The 23463-nt window shown below is 33.0% G+C and overlaps 1 protein-coding gene and 1 long non-coding RNA gene across 2 annotated transcripts; both read left to right on the top strand.

Moving 5' to 3' along the window:
• Positions 1-2066: 2066 nt before the first annotated feature.
• LOC109123349 (uncharacterized) lies at positions 2067-17681 on the top strand. The gene is made up of 3 exons (XR_002031080.2): positions 2067-2359; positions 9230-9314; positions 17491-17681. It is a non-coding gene; the product is annotated as an uncharacterized LOC109123349 (long non-coding RNA).
• Positions 17682-21009: 3328 nt separating this feature from the next.
• On the top strand, positions 21010-21743 carry LOC100243016 (uncharacterized). The gene is made up of 2 exons (XM_019222937.1): positions 21010-21046; positions 21133-21743. Exons 1-2 carry the CDS (start codon positions 21010-21012, stop codon positions 21741-21743), a joined length of 648 nt encoding a protein of 215 aa, XP_019078482.1.
• The last annotated feature ends 1720 nt before the right edge of the window (positions 21744-23463 follow it).

Below are 23463 nucleotides of genomic sequence, written 5' to 3'. Positions count from 1 at the left end.
AATCCTAAGTGAGGATGGCGATGGATGTGTAAGTTTGGAAACTTTGAGGTGTGAATTTTGTATCTTTGAGTTCCAGATTGGAAGAACACTTTGCCTCCAGGTAGATTCTCTCTCTAGATATACTGATGGCTGAGGATACTGTCTCAGTAATTGCTCCAATTGGCTGAATTTGTACAGCTGTGGTTCTTCTGCCAATGCACGGAATCTTGTTTGAATCCCGAATGAAAAGGGATCATCCAAATTCATTGGGCCTGATAATCAGATGGATTTTGATTGATTATGGTGCAAAATGTTGTTTTAATAATGATTGAATAACCCCACCCCTCCCCCCCTCGTTTGATTGTCTAAATGCGAGTGTAAAACTTGATAATGCTGGATTCTCATTAGTTATTAATGTGCTTGATGTTTGGCACTCCCTCATTCTACTTCATGCATTGGTTCTTAGGATGGTATTGTTGTTTAATTTGCATATCATGTGGTTTTCTAATAGTTGATAGGCAATATGTTTACTTGCTCTTAGAGATTTTTTTTTCTTTTTTCTTTTTTCTTTTTTCATCCATGTTTACTTGAGTTGGGGCAAAGGAATAAAATCATATATGGTATAGGCATTAATAGGATAACCATTAATATATATTGATATGATTAACATCTTCTATACAATGTCATTTAGAGTAGTCGGAAGTTAATAAAGATATTAAAGTGATTAATCAAGCTACACAAAAAAATTCCTTGGAACCATAATCCAAGTGTGAAGCTTGAAGATTTAAATTGGAAGTCTTGATAGTGCAATTAAAGGTTGAGGAAAGTAGATGGAGGGGTGGTGCCTTAATGTAATTAAAGTTGGGGCAAACCGGCAAAGGAATAAAATCATATATGGTATAGACATTATTAGGATAAATATTAATTTATATCGATATTGTTAGGATTTTCTATACAATGTCATTAAGAGTAGTCCGAAGCTAATAATGATATTAAAGTGATTAATCAAGCTCAATGATGAAAATATCGGTAATTAAGGGTATATCAGCACTTCAATTTTACGAATATGTCATAAATATCGGAGAGAAATATTTGTGGATATTTTTTTCACAAATATCGATGGAGTGGAAATTATTTAAAATTCATATGAATGCTTGGAAAAACTCTAAAAAAATGATAAAATAAGTAAAAATACATATTTTAAAGTTATTTTGAAAGTGTAATTGACATAGATATAATGAAAAACATCACAGAGATATATCGGTAGATTCGATATTTGAATTTTAAGAATAATAAATATGAATTTTGGAAGTGTATAAAGTTAGAATTGAGTTAAAAAATATTTGATTTTATTGAATAAAAATAATTTATACATAAATATAATACATATGACATTGTAATAGTCATTAGTATCAAAATAAAGATCGATGTGATTTCATTATATTATTAGATGAAGGGAGTCCATCTTGTTGAAGACCATATTTATTTTAAAAATTTTAAAATACCTTTATTAAAATATGTTTTATTACATTTTAAATGAAAATTTAAATTAATTTATATAAAAAATTTATTTGAAATTTAATTTCTAAAATTTTATTAAAAATGTGGTAACAACTTTTTCTATTAACATTGATTTATTTAAATAATTAAATTATTAATAATTTATCTTATCAAATTAATTTTAATTTATAAAATATTATAACTTTCTTAAATTTGTATATTATAGCAATTTTTTTGGGTAAAATTATATTTTTAATATTTTAAAATAAAATATTTAAAATTAAAATTAAAAGGATAAATATAAAAAAGTTAAGAGTGAAGTGATAATAATTTTAAAAAAAAATTAATGAGATAAAATATGAAAAATGTTAAAAATAAAATGATAATATAAAAATACACATGAAATTTGGGCCATCAAAATTCAAATATGAGAATTTTCTAAATTTTCAAAAAAGTGGCAAAACAAAATGGGCGATTTTTTTTTACGTTCGGTGATTATTTTTTGACGTTGTCTCGAACGCGGAGCGGCTACTCTACGAGTCACTCCACTCACGATTTTATCACCGATTTTCCTTATATTTTCCCTATATTCCTCCCGTTCGATAACAGTACTTAAAATCATGAGTATCCTGCTTGTAAAAATATAAATTTCAATCCATAATTTATATTTAATAATTATTTATATATAGAGTCGAAAATTGTTCTCATGATTTGTTTTTTTTTTTTTTTTTTAATCTCCACTAAATCTAAAAATCAAGAAGACCACCTACTTCTCGACGTCAAGAAGCCCTCGGACGTCAAGAAGCCCTTTTCTGAAGTTGCCCTCCAGACGAATCCCTGAAAAGGCCCTATTTTCCTCTGCCACTCTCAATCCTCGCAGGTACTAATCTAATCATGTTATTATTATTATTATTTTTTGTGCAACCCCCGTTTGATTCCCAAGAAAATCCATCCCCTTTCGATTTCCGGGAAAATTCATCCTAGTTTGATTTCCGAGAAAATCCATGCAAAACCCCCAAGGAAAACCAAAAAAATTGTTTTTTTGCTCCCTGTGGTTTCTGGATCTGTTCTTGGGGGTCTCTTTGCTTTTGTGCCATTGGATTTAAATTTCACGAACCCTAAATGCACGATTTTTGAGCCATGCTGAGAAACACAACCTTTGCCTGCAAATCATGATGAGATTACCAAATAGCATCTTATGTTTTTTTTAAAAAAAAAAATTGGACAGATTTTGTATCCTGTGCGCGGGCTGGACTGGTAGAAAATATCGGGAAATTTCCCGAAAAATCGGTAAAAATACCGATAAATACCGAAATATCGGCGGTATTTTCGAAAATTACCGTCGACCGATAATCGAATATTGTGCCGGATCCGGCCGAAATATGGCCGACATTTTTCGACATTTCAATCCTTGGTCAAGCTACACAAAAAAAATTCATTGGAACCATTTGAAGCCTGAAGACTCAAGTTGGAAGGCTTGTTAGTGCAACCCTCAAATAGTTAAAGTTTAAGGAAAGTGGATATAGGAGGAGTGGAACCAATTGAGTTTCCGATTTATAAGCAATTGTTTGTTTATTATTTTTATTATATAATTTATTAAATTGTCTCGCGTTCAAATTTATTAAAATCTTAAAAAATAACCAACACCAAATTCAACCCCTCTTCTCCCTAAGTGTTCACCTAGGTTGGTTTAGCATAAAACCTAACAGAATCCTTGTTATCAAATTGACATTAAATTTCAAATTGAGTTGATGCACTATTGTTTACGATATTAGTTTAATGTTGAATTCACTGTTGGTCTTCTATTGATCCTGAATTCTACTATTCAATCCAGCACGAAGGCTAAGGTTTTTCTTTTTTAATCTCATTATCAGTTTGCATCATGAGGCGCTTTCATTTCCAATGTTGATTTTGGCTCTTGATCCTATTGTTGGTTGGCTCCTTAATCTTATTGTTGGTCTAGTGAATTTTAATGTAGGAAATTTTGATATCATAACTTGTAGCACTGGTTAATATGGTTCTTTACCATTCTCTCTTTTTCGTTATGTTTCTAATTACCCCCCTTAGTTTTTCTGCTTATTTCTTTTATCCCTCTAATAAAATTTTAAAAAAAAAATTAAATTAATTGAATCTCATTCTTGGTGTGGTCTTGAATTTGATTTACACAATTCATCTATATATTCCACATTCTTGTTGTAGCTTAGCTCTCACTATGCTAGGTTGTTTTTATCATTCATCCATGTTGTATGTCATTGCTTTTATCGTATTGATCAAATAACGAGATGTCAAAGTTTCCTGAATCCACATGGTAGAGACCATATTTATGTTGGCTTAATAGGGTGCCTAGCACTCGTTTTTTCATATTTGAAATAACATAGGATTTTCTCATTTCTTTTGTTTTCTATTTTAAAAATAAATAAAATAAGTGGAGACTTTCAAAACAAATAAAACATCAATTCTTAAAAATATTTTTTTCTTTTTTCAATAAAAAAATAAAGAATATCGAAATTTATTAAGGCATAGATGGTGTTTGTTTTTTTTTACTTTTTACCTAAAACAATTTGTTTTTAGAATTTAGGTTATTTATTTTTCTATTTTTTCATGATTTATTATAAACTTTTTATTGAATATAAAAAACTAAAATATTTAGCTTTTTCTAAACAAAAAAAATAACATATTGATTTTTCTTTACTTTTTAATATTTAATATAAATAAAATATTAGAAAAATAAATAACTTAACTTTTAACACTATTAAACATTAAGTTTTTATTTAGAATTAAGTAAAAATCAAACACTACCATACATTAAAAAGAAAAAAGAAAAAGCAAGCCCACACCTACAGTTGTGAGATTGCTTCTAGCCTCTAGTATAGGGTTATTTTGGATCACCTATTGTCATGATTTGTCACGGTTCTTTTTAATTGTAACAATAATCTATGGTTATTCCTCTTTTATTTTTTTCCCCCTTTAGCCACATATGGCTAACTGCGATCATAGAACTATCCTCTTGTAATGTGACTTAACGGTTGGACCTACGGCTTTCGTCTAATAGAAGAGTCTTATGCATGGGCACACGAAATTGCCACTGGTCACACCAAGAGAAGGAGATGCAACACAAACTAAAACTAAGAGAATTCAATATTGTTGAGAAGTACTCTACTCTCCACCTTTATTTGCATTTAGGGTCTTTCACTTGTATGATTTCTTTCCCCTTATAATTGCTTTTATTAATAGTTGTTTTTTCTCATTCCAAATATAGATCTTCTAACCAGCCGTTGTTGTTCTTTTATATAAAATTAATTTAAAATTTTTTATTTCTACAATTGCCATAAGAATGTGAAAGAATGAGAATTAAAGAGAATTCTTAATTTTTTTTTTATATTGGCATGCTTTTTGCAATCATTTTTTCAAAAATGATTTTATAGTCTAAAAACCATTTTTTTTACAATAAATACTTAGGGCCTGTTTGGTTGCTGTTTTTGAAAATTGTTCTGGAAAACAATTTTTGAGAACAGTTTTTAAGAACAGTTTTTGGTGTTTTTAAAAAAAAATTGTGTTTGGGAATTGAATTTTGAAAAACAGTTTTTGTTCTCAAAAACAAAAAAACATGTTTGGTTGAGTTAATAAAAAAAAAAATTTAGAACAAATAAAACAAAAAACATGTTTGAAAGATTTTTTTTTCTTTTCTAATTAATAAAATATTTTCTTCAAGTAATTTTATATTATAAATTTATAAATAATTTTTAGATATATAGTTCATTTAAATTTAAAAAAATTATTTATTTTATTAATTTAAAAATAAAAATATTTTTTATATTTTTTTAAAATAAATCAAACATAATAAAATTATTTTTATTAATATTTTTTTATTTAATCTTTAACTTTATTAAAAATTATAGCATATTTTATTAAGTTGAGATAAAATTGTTCTCATGATGTTAAATTTTTTTTATCTCTACTAAATCTAAAATTCAAAATGCCACCCACTTCTCCACCCACTTCTCTCATCGGGCATCAAGAAGCCCTTTTCTAAGTTGCCCTCCAGCCGAGAGAATCCGTAAAAGGCCCTATTTTCCTCTGCCACTCTCAATCCTCACAGGTACTAATCTAACCATGTTATTATTATTATTATTTTTTTTGCAACCCCCGTTTGATTCCCAAGAAAATCCATCCCCCATTCGATTTCCGGGAAAATTCATCCTCGTTTGATTTCCGAGAAAATCCAAGCAAAAACCCTGCAACCCCTGTTTGATTCCCAAGAAAATCCATCCCCCATTCGATTTCCGGGAAAATTCATCCTCGTTTGATTTCTGAGAAAATCCAAGCAAAAACCCTACAACCCCCGTTTGATTCCCAAGAAAACCCATCCCCCATTCGATTTCCGGGAAAATTCATCCTCGTTTGATTTTCGAGAAAATCCAAGCAAAAACCCCAAGGAAAACCAAAAAAATGGATTTTCTTTTGCTCCCTGCGTTTTCTGGATCCGTTTTAGGGGTCTCTTTGCTATTGTGCTATTGGATTTAAATTTCACGAACCTTGAATCAAAACTGAGAAACGGGAAAAATCAAGAAGAGGCGAGCCATTGTGCTGGAGAAGAGATGAAAACGGGAAGAAAAAAAAAACACGGGAAACATATTGTTTTTTTTTGTTTAATTTTGTTCTGTGAACAGTAAAAAAACTGGGAAAACAAGATTTTGTTGTTCTCTAAACAGTGTCATTTTGAGAACACGGGAAACAACAAAAACAAAAATCACTCTCTCAACCAAACGAGTTTTTGGTGTTTTTTGTTTTCAAGAACAGAAAATAGTTCTTGAAAACACTAAACAAACAGACCCTTAATTTTTCATCTTTTATTTTTATCCTATTTCAAGGAAATTCATCATATTTTCAAAATATAATTTTTCTCGTTCTATTTAAAGTAAATTTGTATTTTGTGTACTCGACATAGAGTTTTAGTGTAATTACAATTTATAAATGGAGGATTTTAAGGTAATGTAGTGATATCTATCAAACAAAAACTCTCAAATCATTGAATATATTTGTAATATTTAAGGTTGTTGAATAAGGGTACAAATAAATGAAATCAAGGTAGAAAAGTACAAATAAATAATACTAGTGTAAAACAATGACACTTAAAAATATTTAGTTGATAATAATTAATTAATAGTATTTTTGGATATGTATAAAAAAATAATTTTGGATATGTATAAAAAAATATAATTTTGTATTGTATACACAACCTTATAAATTTGTATTCACATTATATTTTCTATAAACATTAATTTAAAAATATTTAGGGCTCGTTGTTTTTTAAAAATTGTTTTTAAAATAGAGAACAAAAACTATTTTTTTATTATAATTTTTTAAGAATAGAGTGTTTGACAATATGTTTTTAAAAATAGTTTTTTCAAACAAAAAACAAGAAGCTTGTTTAAGTAAATGTTTCATGAAACAAAAAAATCTAAACATTTATAAAAATATTTAAATTAGCAAAAAATAACCTACCAATAAAAAATATATTTGATAAAATATCAAATTTTAAATAAAATTAAATTTTATCAACAATTAAATAACATATATTTGAATAATTATATGCAAATTTATAAATTAACAACTATTTGATTAAAACTAAAACTCTAAACATTTAAAAAATCTCAAAAGTAAATAAAACATACCCTACAAACAAAAAAATATTTAATAAAACATTAAATACAAAATTATAAAAAAAATTATTTTGTTAGATTTATTTTTTGTATATTAGGATTCAAGTAAATTTAATTTTATTAATATTAAATAAATTTAAAAATAAAAATACACAAATATTTTATAAAATTTATTCCATATTCATGTTTACCTAATTTTTTTTATTTTATCTTTTTTTTCACCAACAAAATTAGTTCCAAGAGGCAAAGTTGTACCTAATTTTTGAAACATATTATTAAAATTGATGAAATAATCACCAAATAAAAAATCTAACCCTTCTTATGTTTTTTTTGAAAAAAAAATCAAATTTTAACATAAATATGTTTTTCTATTTTAAGTATTTATATATAAGTTTAAAAACAAAATATTATTTTTACAAGAAAATAGTAAAAACATTTTTTTGATGTAAAAAAGATGAGAGGTTAAATTTTAAAAATTAGGTTTTGAGATGCTCTTTTAATCAAATAACCCATAATTTTTTTATTATTTTTTTTTTTTCACAAACATAATTAGTTTTTAATAGAGGTAAAGTTGCATTTTTAGTTTTTTTTTTTAACTTTCTAAAATTCCTAAATCCTCCGCCCCTGCTCTTCTCTCACCTCTTTTTATGTTCTCCTCTCTATATCCCTTACTGTCCTGAGGTTCTCACCTCATTCCCAACAATTTTTTTTCCTGGTAGCATGGAAAGTGAAAGAAACTGGAACTAGGAAGACGAGGCTCTTGTGTCTCATCTATGGCGGTGTCTCCCCGGAGTGAAATCTAGGGTGCGGCGGAAGCCATAGGCTTGAAATAAGGGGAAGTGAAAGGCGGAGGACTTTTGAGTTTTATTGGCCGAGAAGCTAGGGCACGGTGTCTCTCTATGGATTTGTTGACGATGTGTCGGATGATAAAGATTTGACTCAATTTATTACTCAATCTTTAGATGACAGTTGTTCGAGTGGAGACTTGGTAGATAAAATAGTGTCTTTCTATAAAGCAGCCAAGGACTCGGAAGAGAGGCTGCAGGATGGGGCTAATCAGAAGCCTCAGTACAGTTTAAGGTCTTTTTATCGTGCAATAGAAAATACTAACAAATCAAACAGAAAATTTGGATTTTAGAAAGCAATTTATGGTGGATGTTCTATGTTTTTTCTCACTTTGTTAGATGCGCCGAGTGCTAAGTTAATGAACCAAATGATTTTGTCAAAATTATTAGGAGGAAAGATACCTCCATAAGTACCTTTTTGATGAATACTTGATGGCTAGGGGAAGCACAAGCTCTGGTGATTTCTTGGAGAACTATATTTTAACTAAAAGTGTGAGGGAGCATCTCAGGAACCTGGCTCGTGCTGTTTTGATTAAACGATATCCTGTTCTCTTACAGGGTCCCACCTCCAGTGGAAAGACGAGTCTTGTGCAATATCTTGCTACAAAAACCGGCCATAAATTAGAAATATATCTATTTTGGAGGAAATATATCTTGTTCTGAGCAGATGTTGGGCCTATAAGCCGTGGATTCTGGACTAGGTTGTCATATTATGATATAAGTGTTAAAAGCCAAATTAGAAATAAATGTCTTCTAACTGCGGATCCTAGATTTTGTTTGTTATAGTAAACTTTTTGTTGGTCTATAAGCTGTATTGGAAGCTTACTTTGTCAGTCAACCTGGCATATATTGCTAAATTTCACTACAACATAGGGAATATCTCTGATAAGAGTGATTTTCCGAGGTCACCCAATATGATGTTTGGTGCTTGTCTAACTTTGTCATGATCATTACTTGTTCTCTGTGTCTGATCATGCTTGATGTGTATGCTAGGACAAGCTGGCTTTTACTCTGCGAGGTGCATTTAAGATGAATACCTTTTTGTGTGTATACTGGTAACCGTGTTTGTTGAAACAATTGCATTCTTATGGGATGCATTTACATCATGATTTCAACTTCTTTGCACTGTTGAATGTTGTTGGACATGCTCATCATTGCCAATTGGAAATTTGAAATTATGCAAATTTTGCCGTCATGCTTAAATGATTAAGCCAAATAACATGCCTCAGATTCTTGGTGCAGGTCTACCTTAAGTTACTTCAGATTTGTTCCACCTCCGTTTGAATGGATAGTGATTAAAGGATCAGTTTCCGAGTTGCCAGCTAAGGTATTTACATTATTTCTGATTCAATTCTAATTCAACCTATCCTCCCCTTTATGGCATGGACAGGTCAAAGGAACGATTTTTTTTTTTTTTTAGGTTTTCTGCATGTGTTATAAAATTGATTTCTAGGCGTGTGCATAACACATGGAGCAAGCTAGGCTTTTTTATTTTATTTTATTTTTTAATTATATATGTATATTTGTTTATTTTTATTTTTTGCTCCTTTTTTTAATATTTATTTTGTGGGTGGGGGTGTGGATTTGTGGTTAGATGGTATGACAGTAGGCACCTCCTTGTTGTGTTTGGTCTTGAGCTTTTCTTGATGGTTGGTTAGATCATCTTAATACTTGAACTTGTGTTTACAGTCCTATTTAGGATTAGGAAGAAATGGAACTAGGTTTAATAATATTAAGAATTTGGTATTTGGCAAGTTGTGAAGGCTATTGAATCTTTGGACTTATACTAATGAATGATATTTCTACGCCAAAGTTTTGAGATGAGATGAGAGGGGGAAAGTGTTGGGTTGCGATTGAGTTGAAGTCGTTTGAAGTTTCGGTAGAGGAAGTCCGAGGGAAGTTAAAAGGTATTATTATGGAGAGGAGTAGAGGTCTCTCCTCTTGGATCCGGTTTGGAGATTTAAGTTTAAGAAACCTTTTGGAAGGATTTGAAGAATGTTGCAGGGAGGAGAAGGAAGGAAGGTTGGTAAAAGTCTAGGAGGAAGAGGGGAGAGAGAAAGTTCAGGCTAGATAGGCGTGTAAACGTGGCGGGGAGATTCCTCTTATGTTCTTTCGTAGATTTGGAGACAAAGAGATTTTGCTTAGTTTTCCTTGAAGGAAAGGGATTGCTAGGGGGTTGGGCCATTCTCGCTGAGAAACTACGGGCCTTGGGGGTAAATACTCGAGTTGAAGCAAAGACTGAAGTGACGGCTATCTGAGCCAAAACAAAGACGAAAGCGGTGACAAAAGACGGCAAGGCCGAGAAAAGCCTTGGAAAATCAGTGGAAGGTGAGAAGAAGGTGTTCATGGATGTTGCGAGGGAGTCGGCTGGAAGGATAGGAGATGCGTTGAGGCTACAGTTTGGAGGTAGAGAGTTGAGGGGTAGGGAGAATGTGTTGGATCGTTGCTTTGTTGGTAGGTGGGGTAATGGGTCAATGGTGGAGTCAAAGATGGCCTCGTTTAGGAAATGGGGGGAGCGCTTTTGGAATCTTAAGAAAGGTGTGAAAGTTATGAAGTTGGGAGGAGCTTTCTTTCTGCTGGAGTTTGAAGATGAGGAGAAGGCAGAGAGAGTGTTAAAGAGGGGGATGCGTCACTACAAGGATAAATTGTTGCATTTGGAGAGATGGTGTGAGGAGGCGGGATGCTTGTGCTTAGGAAGTTAAACAAAAGAAGTGTGGGTTAGGGTGGTGGGTCTCCCGCTTCACTGTTGGAGTGGAGAGAAGTTTAAAAAAATTGGTGACTGATGTGGAGGTCTCGTTGAGGTGGATGAAGAAACAAAAAGGTTTTCTCAGCTCCAATGGGCCAGAATTTTGGTGAAGGGGTGGGGGAAGATTTTCCAAGGACGTTGCATTTAGTGGTGAATTCTTATTGTTATGCAATCCAGTTGTGGTGGGAGGTGCCGCTGTGGGTTTCTGTAGTGGTGCCGATGAATAAATTGACAGGGAGTGAGGGGAAAAGGTTTAGGGAAGAGAGGGAAGTGAGTTCACGCGAGAGGAGCAGCGGTGGTATGGGGAAGGATATTTGGTGTGCAGGAAAGGATGATGGGGCATGTTCAGTCAGAAAGACCAGGGGTGAAAAGAAAGGTGATGGAGACGGAACTGTGGAAATCGTTGATGGCTTTTCGAGCTTTGGAAAGGGGATTGGAGAGAAGGGGGGTGAAGGGGTGGGCTTAAGAGAGAACAGGGGGTCAATTGCGTTTAATGGATGCAGGCCCGTTTGTTTGGATGCTCAGGCCCAAGGGAATGCAGGCCTGTTATGTGAAGGCTCTACAAACCTTTTAAGTTTTGGGTTGGGCCGTGCTTTAAGGGAAGATGAGAGGTGCGGGCCCAAGTCGTTTTGGGAGGCAGGGCAATCTAGTAAAGTAGCGGTGCGGGTTTCGGATCCAGATCGGGTTTTCTTGGACGAGCCTTTAAAAAAGGGTAGGGCATCAGATTTTTGAATGCTCTCTAAGGGGTGGTTTGCAGAAGAAGATTTGGTCGACGGAAAGGGTTCTAAAGAGGTAGAAGGGGATCTAGGTAGTTTTTCTCCAACGGACGCGTGCCTTATGGAGGAAGCTTCCAGGTACTGCTTCTTTTCGCCCCCTCTCTGCGTTTGGGGTGGACTAGACTCTTCTTCTTCTTTTTTCTCTAGGGTGGAGGGGGCTTTGATCGAGATAGAGGAGGGCCATGATGCTGTTGTCATTTTGAAGGAAAACGAAAGGGAGTTGTCTGTAAGTCCTCTGAGGGTGTTGTTGGCAAAAGAAAGGGATTTTGAGAAGGGCGTTGGCGAGTCTTTCCCGATAAGGGAGGGGAGGGATGGGAGGGTTTAGGAAGAGGGAGGGGATGTGGAGTCGTGGAGGTACAGTTGCTTGGCAAAATTTTGTCATTGTTTGGGAATGCCAACTGAGGGATTTGAGGGAGAGATTTTGAAGCTTCTTAATAGAATGAAGGAAAGAAGAGAACGATTTGTGAGGGTAAGCGGAAAAAAGAAGAAAGGGCAGAGATCCTCTAGATTTGATCGAGAGCTAAAGAAACTTGAATGTTTGGTAAATTACGGTGGGTCATGAGGGGATCGGGGTTATTCGGAGTGTGTTAGATGAGGCTTCAAATCCTTTCGTGGAATGTAGGAGGGACAAATGATAGAGACAAGAGAAAATTGATAAAGGATGTTATTAAAACTCAAAAGGTGGATTTAGTGTGCCTCCAGGAAACAAAAATTCAGGAGATGACTAGTGGGATTGTGAGAAGTCTCGAGGTAGGAAGATGATTGGAGTGAGGGGGTGTGAATTCAATGGGTTCGGCCGAGGGGAGGGGGGTTGTGGTGTTTTTCTGGGATAACAGGGTGTTATAGATTGTGGAGATGGAGGTGGGCAAATTTTCAGTCTCTTGTCGCTTCAAGAATTGTGAGGACGGTTTTTGCTGGATTTTCACAGGAGTGTATCGACCCACTTTGAAGTTGGATAGAGAAGATTTTTTGAGTGAGCTGGGGGCCATTAGAGGATTGTGGAGTGAGCCTTGGTGCGTAGCAGGAGATTTTAACATGATAAGATTCCCCTCTGAACGTAGTAGAAGAGGTCATCTGTCCTCAGCAATGAGGGGATTCTCATAGGTGGTTGAGGACTTAGAGCTAAGGGACTTGCCTCTTCGAGGGGGGCTGTTCACTTGGAGTGGAGGATTTAATAATCGGTTAAAGCCGAGAATTGATCGGTTTCCCATTTCTGAAGATTGGGTAGTTCACTTTCAGGAGGCCATTCAAGTTGTTCTCCAATTCATATCACTCTCCAATTCTTCTTAATGGGGGAGGGATGAGGAGAGGGCCCACGTCATTTAGATTTGAAAACATGTGGCTAAAGGAGGAGGGCTTTAAAGAGGTGTTGAAAAAGTGGTGGGAGGGGATTCAGGTTAATGGGTCAGCTAGCTTCATCTTGGCTGAAAAGTTGAAGGCCTTGAAACCGATTCTAAGAAGCTGGAATAAAGAGGTATTTGGTAAGGTTGAAACTAAGAAATAGAATGCTTGGAATTTTGGTGGATTTTTGGGACAAGGAAGAGAGTGCTCGTTCACTGTCTATGGAAGAAGAGGAAGCTAGGAAGGAGGCAAGAGAGACTTATAAAAAGTGGGTCCTTTTGGAAGAAGTGTCGTGGAGGCAGAAGTCTAGAGAAATTTGGCTTCAGGAGGGGGATAGAAATACAAGGTTCTTTCTTCATATGGCTAATGCTCATAGAAGAAGGAATCAACCGACTAGAGTAAAAGTTAATGGGAGGTGGTTTACTAAGGAAAGTGAAATTAAAGAGGAAGTGAGCAGAGCTTTCCAAGGCCTGTTGGCAAATCCCAGCGGTCGGAAGCCCAATATAGATGGTTTGATTCTTGAGAGGCTGGAAGATCTGGATGTGGAAGGGTTGGAGAAGCCTTTCTCGGAGAAGGAGGTCTTTAGTGCACTGTCAAGTTTCTACGGGGAGAAAGCGCCAGGCCCTGAGGGTTTCTCAATGACGTTCTGACAGTATTCTTGGGATTTTGTAAAGGTTGAGGTGATGAACTTTTTCAAACAGTTCCATGAGTCTGGGAGCTTTGTAAGGAGTCTGAATGCAACCTTTCTAGTGTTGATTCCTTAGAAAGGGGGGGTTGAGGACTTGAAGGATTTTAGGCCAATTAGCTTGGTGGGAGGGTTATACAAGTGGTGTTAGCTAAGGTGATCTCAACGTCTCAAAATGCATTTGTGGAGGGGCGGCAGATTATTGATGCAGTGTTGATTGTTAATGAAGCAATAGACTCGATTTTGAAAAGCAATAAGGGGGCGATTCTATGCTAATTGGACATTGAGAAAGCCTATGATCATGTGGACTGGTCTTTTCTTTCAACGGTATTGGAGAAGATGAGGTTTGGGGAAAAGTGGCGTAGATGGATAAAATGGTATTTATCCACTGCTAGATTCTCTGTTTTGGTGAATGGAACCGCTACTGGATTTTTTTAGAGCTCAAGGGGTTCAAGGCAAGGAGACCCCCTTTCGCCTTACTTGTTCGTAATCGTGATGGAGGGTTTCAGCTATCTGCTGAAGAGAGCAGTTTCTGAAGGTTTTTTATCGCCTTGCTCGCTTCGGGGAAGAAGGGGTGAAGGGGTCCAGGTCTCTCATTTGTTGTTTGTTGACGATACTTTGATTTTTTGTGATGCAAAGGAGGAGCAGTTGACGTGTTTGTGCTGGCTGTTAATGTGGTTTGAGGCAATTTTAGGGTTAAGAGTGAATCTGGAAAAAGCAATGTTTTCAAAACCAGACCGGTCATCGAACCGGAAAAATTACCGGTTCATGGTTCACTGATCGGACCGACGGTCGAACCGGTTGAACCGGTGATGTAATAAATATATAATTTATATATTATATAAAATTAAAAATAATTATAAAAATTAAAAATATATAAATTTATAAATTTTAATCATGTTTGGTTTTTATATTTGGTATATTAAATTAAATGATAAAATTTAATATTTTAAATTTTATTAAATAGAAATATGTAATATTTAAGAATGAAGATATATTTAAGATGAAAAAATTTATAATATTTAATTTTATCTTTTTTTTTTGTATTTTATTGTTTTAAAATTATTCTATTAATTAGTTTATATTATTTTTTATAATTATTATTATAAAAATAAACAGGAATTTAAATATTTACATTTCTTTACAGATTTTATATGATAAAAATTTGAAATAAAAACATTAATCTTAAGTCTTATTATATATATATTTTTTAACAACATTGCAATGCTCTGTGGTTCAAAAGTCCAGTGCGTCCGGCCCTCAAAGAGGCCATGTTAGTACTATTCTCAGTCCCACATCGGAAGCACATGAATTCCATGTGCTTCAAGTGCTATATAAATAGATACCTTGCACCATGCTTTGTAACCTAAGCAAGCCAGCAAATTGGGCTTGGAGGCAGGGCCCAAGGGAAAGGTTTATAAGCTATATTTTTATTGGATTGGGCCTGGTGGCTTGAACCAAATATGGGTTTATAATTAGTCAAGTTTTAGAAGTATTGGGCTTGGAATGGGCTCAATCGTTAATGGGCCTCTTAATAGTAACAAATATTTGTAGAATAGGAAAAAAAAAGCTTGGCTGGTTCGTAAAAAACCAGACGGTTTGACCAGTTCAATACCGGTTTGACCATAAAACGGTTCATTGGGTTGGACTGAACCGGAAAGGTCACCGGTCGACGGTTCGACCGGTCGGACCGGCCGGTCCGGTCCGGTTTTTAAAACATTGGGAAAAAGTGAGTTGATACCGGTTAGTAGAGTTGAGAATGTGGAAGAGCTGGCTGAAGAGTTTGGTTATAAGGTGGGAAGATTGCCCTCCACTTAGGAATGTCGTTGGGTGCTCCTTTTAAATCTGTTGCTGCTTGGGATGGAATAAAAGAAAGATTCTGTAAGAGATTGGCTATGTGGAAACGTCAATACATTTTAAAGGGGGGGAGGATTACCTTAATTCGAAGTACTTTGTCTGATCTGCTGATCTATTTCATGTCTAATTTCCAACTGCCTAGGGTGGTTAGAATGAGATTGGAGCAGATTCAAAGGGATTTTTTTTTTTGGGTGGTGGGGCTCTTGAGCAAAAACCGCACTTAGTAAGGTGAGCGACTGTTTGTTTAGAAAAAAGAAAATGAGGGTTTGGGGTTAAGAGTCTTGGGACTTTCAATAGGGCTTTCCTCGGCAAGTGGGTTTGACGCTTTGCAATTGAAAGAGAGGTCATTTGGAACCAAGTGATTAGAAGGAAATATGGGGAAGAAAGAGGAGGGTGGAACCACGCCTTTGTGCGAGGCTTTCCCTTGTTTATTTGCTCTAGCAACCTCCAAAGAGGCTTAGGTAAATGAAGTTTGGACAGTTGGGGGGGGGGGGGGGGGGGGAAAGGAGGGGAAGTTGGAGCCCTTGTTTCACTAGACCTTTCAATGATTGGGAGATGGAAGAGGTAGGAAGGTTGTTTTATTGCTTGGATGGGAAGAAGGTTAATGTGGGTGAGGAGGATAGGGTGAGGTGGACGGAATCGAAGGATGGTGTGTTTTTTATAAAGTCTTTGTATAGGGCCTTGCAGCCAGTTTTTCTTGTTTCTTTCCCTTCGAAGATTATATGGAACTCTTATGTGCAACCCAAATTAAGTTTCTTTGCTTGGGAGGCTTCGTGGGGAAGAATTCTAACCTTGGACCGTTTGCAAAAGAGGGGTTGGGCTTTGGCTAATAGATGCTTTATGTGTCAAATGTTTATGAGTCATTGATCACCTCCTTATTCATTGTGAAAAAACAAGGGAAGTGTGGATGTTGCTCCTTTCTTTATTTGAAGTGTCTTGGGTGTTTCCTTTTTCGGTAAAGGAAACACTTTTAAGGTGGAGGGGCTCTTTTGTGGGTAAAAATAGGAAGGCGGTGTGGCAAGTGGGACCGTTATGCTTGTTTTGGGTCATTTGGAAGGCAAGGAATAAAATTGTTTTAGAAGATAGTGTGTTGTCCATCCAAATGCTGAAAGCTTCTTTTGTGTATTTACTTTGGTCGGAGACCAAATTGTGGATAAAAGGTGGTCCTTCGACCTTAATAGATTTTATAGATTGGGTGGGTTCGCGATGAGGGAAAAGGTTTTTTGTTTTTTCCTTGTTGTTTTGAGTCCAATTATAAGGCGGTGAGTGTCTCTAAACTATACTTATGTGGGTCGCTAGTTTAACGCCTTTTCGTAATACATTTCTTTTGCTTATTGATATATATATGTATAAAAAAAACAAAAAAAAAACTAATGAATGATATTTCTGATGTATGTTTGAGGATGGTTAACATGAATTGATTGTGATGAATGAAGAAAGTTTTCCTTGGCTTGTGGAGTACATTCTTAATTACTTTCTTTTGCTCGACAGACATCATCTTGGGTGAATGCAGATAATCATGCCGGATTGCATTGCTTAGTGCTTAATTTCAAACTAATCTTTCTTGCTTTTGTTAGATATATCCTTACCATCTTTATTATTTTCACTATACACAACACCTTGATCATTTTTAATACATTCCCTATTCTTTCTAGCTCCATGGTGGCCCGATCTGGCTTCCTTGTATATTCACAATATACTTGGCTTGTGCTCCCTTTTGGAGCCTTCAGGTTCTGTCTTTGTTATTCACTTATATAGAAAAGATGGGTTTAGAATAGTAGTGCAATAAATACTGTGCAATTTCATCACCTGTACTAGTTTGTGACATATGTATTGAGCGACTGCCTAAGGCGTGCTCAAGCACTGACCTTGCTTGTGTGAGTATTTACTGCTTTGCAGGGTTTGGGGCCTTTTATTTTCTGTATCATGCTTTTCCTTGGAGTTGTTGTGCAGCTGATTTCTTGTTTAACTTTTAAACTTTTAAAGACATCGTGGTTGGAATATGAGCTTAATTCTGTGTCTAGTGATCTGTTATGATGACAGTTTCTGTTGGTTTTTTCTTCTTTCTGGAAATTTCCTTATGCTTTTGTTTTTACAGGCTGGAAAGCATTTATTAAGTGCTGTCCTGACACAGCTTACCGATTTCTCTTAACGGAGCCTGATGTTTTCTCAAGACTTTCGGATTGGTCTTGTTTCTTGGATCTTGTAAAGTTGGCAAATCTAAGAATTTTTAAAAATAATTTTAAACTTAAATAATAAACTTATTAATATCATAAATTTAATTGGTTTATAATGACTATTATTATTTTTTTGTGCATAATTATGTTTTTATAAATTTTTTTACTAGAAAAATGAATTTTTAATGAAGTGACATTTTTTATTGAATTTATTAATGAGTTTAATAATTTTTAAAAATAATTTGGAACTCAAAAATAAATTCAATGATTAAAAAAAAATAATAGTGAAAAATTAATATATATATATATATATATATATATATATATATATATAAAATGATTTTTACTATTTATCTTATACATACAATTATTTTTTTTCATAGTTTATAAATTAAGTAAAATATAATTAATAATTTAAATTCTTTAATAAATCTTTTAGTTTTTAAAAATAATTTCAATGAAAAAACTGATCCAATGATATTAGATTAAATCAAAACATTTAAGAATATTATGTTCAAAATTGAGTATTAAATGTGTACATATATAACAAAAAATTTTGACTCATTTTTATATTAAAATGGTAAAATTTTATTCATTATTTATTTCAAATAAAATACTAATTAGTATTATTCATTTTTTATTAAAATGCAAAGATATTAATATCCTTATGTTACAAACATATAAAAATAATATATTTTCTACTTAAAAATATAATTTATGTTTTTATTATAATATTACTATTTATGTTTTACTAGATATTATTTATTTTTTAATTTATTTGTAATTACAAAATTATTTTTATTTTCAATAAGACTCTAATTAAATTTAATTAATTAATGTTATATAAATTGAATTTAAAATGTTTTCACAAAATAAAAAAAATTAAAACTAACTTATCCATGTTTTGTTTTTAAAATATTTTTATAAAAACATGTCAAATAGCTTTATTTTTATAAAACATTAAAAAATAATTTGTTTTGGTTCTTTAACTTATAAACAATTTTTAAAAACAAGTATAAGAAATCAAGAAATTAAAATAAAATTAATTAAAGTACTTATTTGACTTGGATTATAAATGAATCCTAAAATTATTTTTATCTTATTGTAATTTTTGTTTCACTAGAATAAAAAAATTATTTAATAATTAAAAATAAATTATTTATCTTCGATTGATATATAATTGTAGATTTAATTTTTATTTTTAAATAAGACTTGAATTTAATTTCATATTATTAGAAATTAAATTTATAAATTTTTTATAAAATAAAAGGAAGACATTATTTTTAAAAACAATTCAATTTCTTTTCAACCAAACAAGATTTTTGTTTTTTGTTTTTTATTTTTTAAAACATCTAGCCAAACACTTATTTTTAAAAACTGTTTTTTATTCTTTGTTTTGAAAACAAATTTTAAAAAACATCGTCAAATTGGTCCATAAATTTTATTAAAAGTTTATCAAAAAAAATTTAAAATAATGTTTGTCAAAATTTTTAAAAAATATACTAAGAAATTTGATAAAAAAAAAATAATAATTTTTAGAAATATTTTGTTACATAGAAAAATTTAGGGCCGTGTTTTTTTATATTTGTTTTAAAAATAGATAACAAAAAATAATTTTTAAAAAACTAGTGTCTGGCAATATTCTTTTAAAAATAGTTTTTGTAAATAAAAAACAAGTTGTTTGAGTAAAAGAATTTGTATTGTTTTTAAACACAATGTATTACTTTTATTTTATAAAAATTTAATAAAATTAATTTATTATAATATGATATCAAATTTAAATTAAGTTTTATTAAAAAATGAAAATTAAATTTACAATTATATGAGTTAAAGATAAATAATTTTTTTTAATTATGAAATAATTTTTTTGTTGCAGTGAAATAAAAATTTCTATAAGATAAAAACAATTTAAATATTTTTTTAATACAAATCAAATAAGTATTTTAATTATTTTATTTTATTTTTTGTTTGATCATGATATCTCATGCTTTTTTTAGAAACTTTTCTTTTAAGTTAAAAAAATAACAATTTAATGTTTTATAAAATTAAGGATATTTGGTAGTTATTTTTATAAAAGGATTTTAAAAATAAAAAATAAAAAGACTTGTTTGAATAAATTGTTTTTTTTTTAAATGTTTTGATTTTTTAAAAACATTTGAAATTCAATTTATATAATATTAATTAATTAAATTTCATTGAAGTTTTATTGAAAATGAAAATAATGTTGTAATTAAAAAAAATTTAAAAATATATCATGAAAACATAAATTGTAATATTATAATAAAATTATAAATTATATTTTTAATAGAAATTATACTATTTTATTATATGTTATAAAAATGATATTTTATTATATTTATAAATTTTTTTATCATTTTTAAAAATTAATAGACTTGTTAATAAATCCAACCTATTAAGTTTTATTTAATTTAAAGTTAATTTGTCTAATAAAAAGAATGAAAAATAATAATCCTATATAGAAGATAAATGATAAAGTTTTTAAAAATAAATGAGAACAATTTTTACTTGTTCTTTAAAAGGTGTTTTTTATTTCACTTTGTTTTTAAAAAATTGAAAACATAAAATAATAATAAAATAATATTATGAATTTTTAAAAACTGTTTTCTATTTTTGAAAATAGAAAACAGTTTTTAAAAATTGCGGTAAAGGGATTCTTATATTTTAAAAAATGTATGATTTCTTTACTACTCTACTTGACGCCATCTTTATATGCATCTAGGGTCATTCAATTGTATGATTTATTTCCCCTTATAATTACTTTTGTTAATAGTTGTTTTTTCTCATTCCAGATATAGATCTTCTAACTAGCCACTGTTGTTCTTTTATATAAAATTAATTTTAAATTTTTTATTTCTACAATTGCCATAAGAATTCGAAAGAATGAGAATAAAGAGAATTCTTTTTAGTTTTATAAAACATGAATTTAAAAAATATTATATTTTTTAAAAGGGATTTATAAATATCCTTTTTAGTTTTTATAACTTTTCTTTTCTTTTCTTTTCTTTTTTTAAAAAGAAAAACTGCACATGCTTGGCTGTAACAAAAAAGAAAAACCCCTGAAAGTTGAAGAAATTGTATTACTTTGAATGGACCCTATCTTAAATGTACCAATTCTGGCATTGTAGACTCCGATCCATTATGCACGCTGAGCTGACAGGAATCGCGAATCGCAGCTTTATAAAATAGATAAAAAACTTCGCTGCCTAAATAGTGGGCCCACTTGCTTCTCCTATCCAGCTAGATATTTACAGGTGTCACCATCCAACGGTTAGAAAACGACTTCAACGTGCTTGAAAGATGAGGGAGACTGAAGTAAACGACAATGAAGGGCAATTTAGTAAAATTAAAAAAAACCTCCTGAGTCCCGATCTTGTTCTTGTAGTCTCTCGTAAAGACTAACGAGGAGGAAGACGAAGAAGATGGGAAGTGAGAGAGGGAGGGAGATGCGGGAGAGAGGTGAGGAATCCCCCAAGATTCTTGTTTTCTCTCCCCTCTCAAAACCCTCTTCGCTTCGTTCAAAATTCTACTCAGAAATCCTAAAGTTTTTGTTTCCATATTTGCCCTCGCCACTCTCCCGCTTTCCCTCCTCCTCTTCTCCCTATCTCTTTCCTCCCACCCAATCAAATCCCAAATCTACCATCTGGAGGCAGTGGCTGCCCTCTCCCCAACACGCTTCGAGGCTCGCCATGTCTGGAAGGAGTCACGTGCCTACACCATCTCCCTCGTTCGCCTCAACGCCCTCTTCTTCTTCCCATGCTACGCCCTCTCCCTCCTCGCCGCCATAACCGCCGTCCACTCCACCGGCCTCTCCTGCAACGGAAAGCGCCCCACTCTTGACACGGCGCTCACGGCCGTCAGGACCACATGGAAGAAACCCTTGGTCACCACCATCTGTGTCTACGCCGTCATGCTGGTGTACGTGCTCCTCCAGCGCACATTAGTCGCGGCCGCCGCCGAGGCCGGTGGTCTGGGTCCGGTGGCGGTGGCGGTGGCGCTTGTGGGGTTGGGTGTGGAGGTGTACCTGATGGCGGTGCTGAGCCTGGGAGTGGTGGTTTCTGTGATGGAGGAGCGATGGGGGTGGGATGCGATTGGGAGCGGGTGGGGTTTGATGGAGGGGAGGAGGTTTACCGGTGGGTATTGTCGGGAATCCTAGTGTTGGGGTCGGGTTGTATTGGGTGGGAGATGGAGGAGACGATGGAGGGCGGAGATTGGTGGAGTGTGAGTGGATGGAGGGTGATGGGGTTTGGGAATAAACTGTGGTTGGTGTGTCTGTTTGGGGTGGTTGTGCTGTGGAGTTATGTTGTGAATACAGTTTTTTACTGCGAGTGTAGAAGACGGCAGCAGGTGATGCGAGGAGAACATGAATCTGATATTGCAGTTTGATGGATTTGCGTATTATGTACACTACTACCCTCTACACATGCTGCTTTGGGCCTTTGGCCATTGGCCTTTTGGGGGGTTGTATGATTGATTCTCTTCCCGTTCAAGACTCATACAGATATGTTTATTTACATTTTTGTTGTATCATCATTAATCAACTGTCTTTATTTATTTGGTTTTTCCCTTTAACAATCTTACTGCTTTAGAAGGAAGCTTAATTGTTTTTTTATCCATGTGGGTGATGCAAAGTGAAAAGAAAGGACCTTTATCCTTTCTGTTGGCTTCTCAAAAGCTTTCCCATTCTACCTCCCATCATTCTTTTCTCCAATTCCTATTACATTCAAAATTCTAAATTATTTGGTTGTGTAAGGAAATCACTCGAAAACCCTTTTTTTTCTTCTATATCTTTTTTGTATGATTTTTTTATGGATTATTTTCTCAAGAATTTGAGACTAATCAATCAGCCCTAATAAGCTTTTTTATTTTTCTTTAAACAAATATTAATTTGAATTAAAGTTCAGGTTGGTTTTTGAAAGGATTACATTGACTCACATTTCTTAAAAATTGTGCATCCATATTGATTTGAAATTTTGTTGGAAGGAGGTGAATGAAATTTAATAACAAGAACTGTAAGTGGGATTTTGGATGAAATTTCAAAGCAAAGGGGGGTGTAAGTATATTTAGCCAATAAAGAGAGTATTTAAAAGTCAAAAACTTTTTATAAACTTAATAAAAATAAGTAATTTTAATATTGATAATATAAAAAAATACTAGTGGGATAATTATACTTTAGGGATATATAAAGTTGATAATGGATTTAAGGTTTAAAAAATATGTAAAATTCAATTTAAAGGTTAATAATAAGTTAAAATATATGATTTTCTTATAATGTCATAATATCTATAGAACATGAAAATGATATAAAATGAATTTATATGGTATTGTGGATCCCGCATTTCGGCTCATGCATTTCCTACTTGATGGCAGGCTCGATTTTGATTTTGAAAAATGATTTTATTTATTAAAAAAAATGACTTGGAGTCGCCACTTATTTTTGTTTTATTTTTAAAAGGGTAAACAAAATAAGAAATAAAACTCTAAGTGCGACTCCTTATTTTGGAAAAGGTGATCTACGAAAAACCGGATCAGGCTCGGGGATCAAGTTACTTATCGGGAAGGTACGGTAAAAGACCATAGCACCCCTCTAAGTCCCTAAAGTCGGGTCTCTACTAATAAAATGAAGCTGATGTGGCAATTGACGAGTAAATCAATGAATATCCTGAATGATCATGCACACATAAGAGTCGAGACATGCATAGACAACGATTATAGGGAAAATGGGTACATACCTGGGCAACGAGCCGCCATGTGCTATCAATAGAGAGGGTTAGTGCACAATTTAGGAATAATCGCATGTATGTCAGAGAGTAGGATAAATCAATCACGTATGATAATCAAAGCAAGCGATCGATCAATCAATCAATCATAAAGTC

This window comes from Vitis vinifera, chromosome 11 (genome assembly GCF_030704535.1).
Source record: "Vitis vinifera cultivar Pinot Noir 40024 chromosome 11, ASM3070453v1".
NCBI classification, from domain to species: Eukaryota; Viridiplantae; Streptophyta; class Magnoliopsida; order Vitales; family Vitaceae; genus Vitis; species Vitis vinifera.
The sequence above is the reverse complement of the archived record's forward strand: the minus strand, read 5'-3'. Positions and strand labels throughout refer to the sequence as shown.

What these genes read in the sequence shown, in the direction of transcription:
- LOC100243016 (XM_019222937.1), top strand. Translation starts at nt 21,010, where the DNA reads ATGGGAAGTGAGAGAGGGAGGGAGATGCGGGAGAGAG. An exon ending in GAGGGAGATGCGGGAGAGAG is followed by an intron (nt 21,047 to 21,132) that starts GTGAGGAATCCC and finishes GAAATCCTAAAG; the next exon opens with TTTTTGTTTCCATATTTGCC.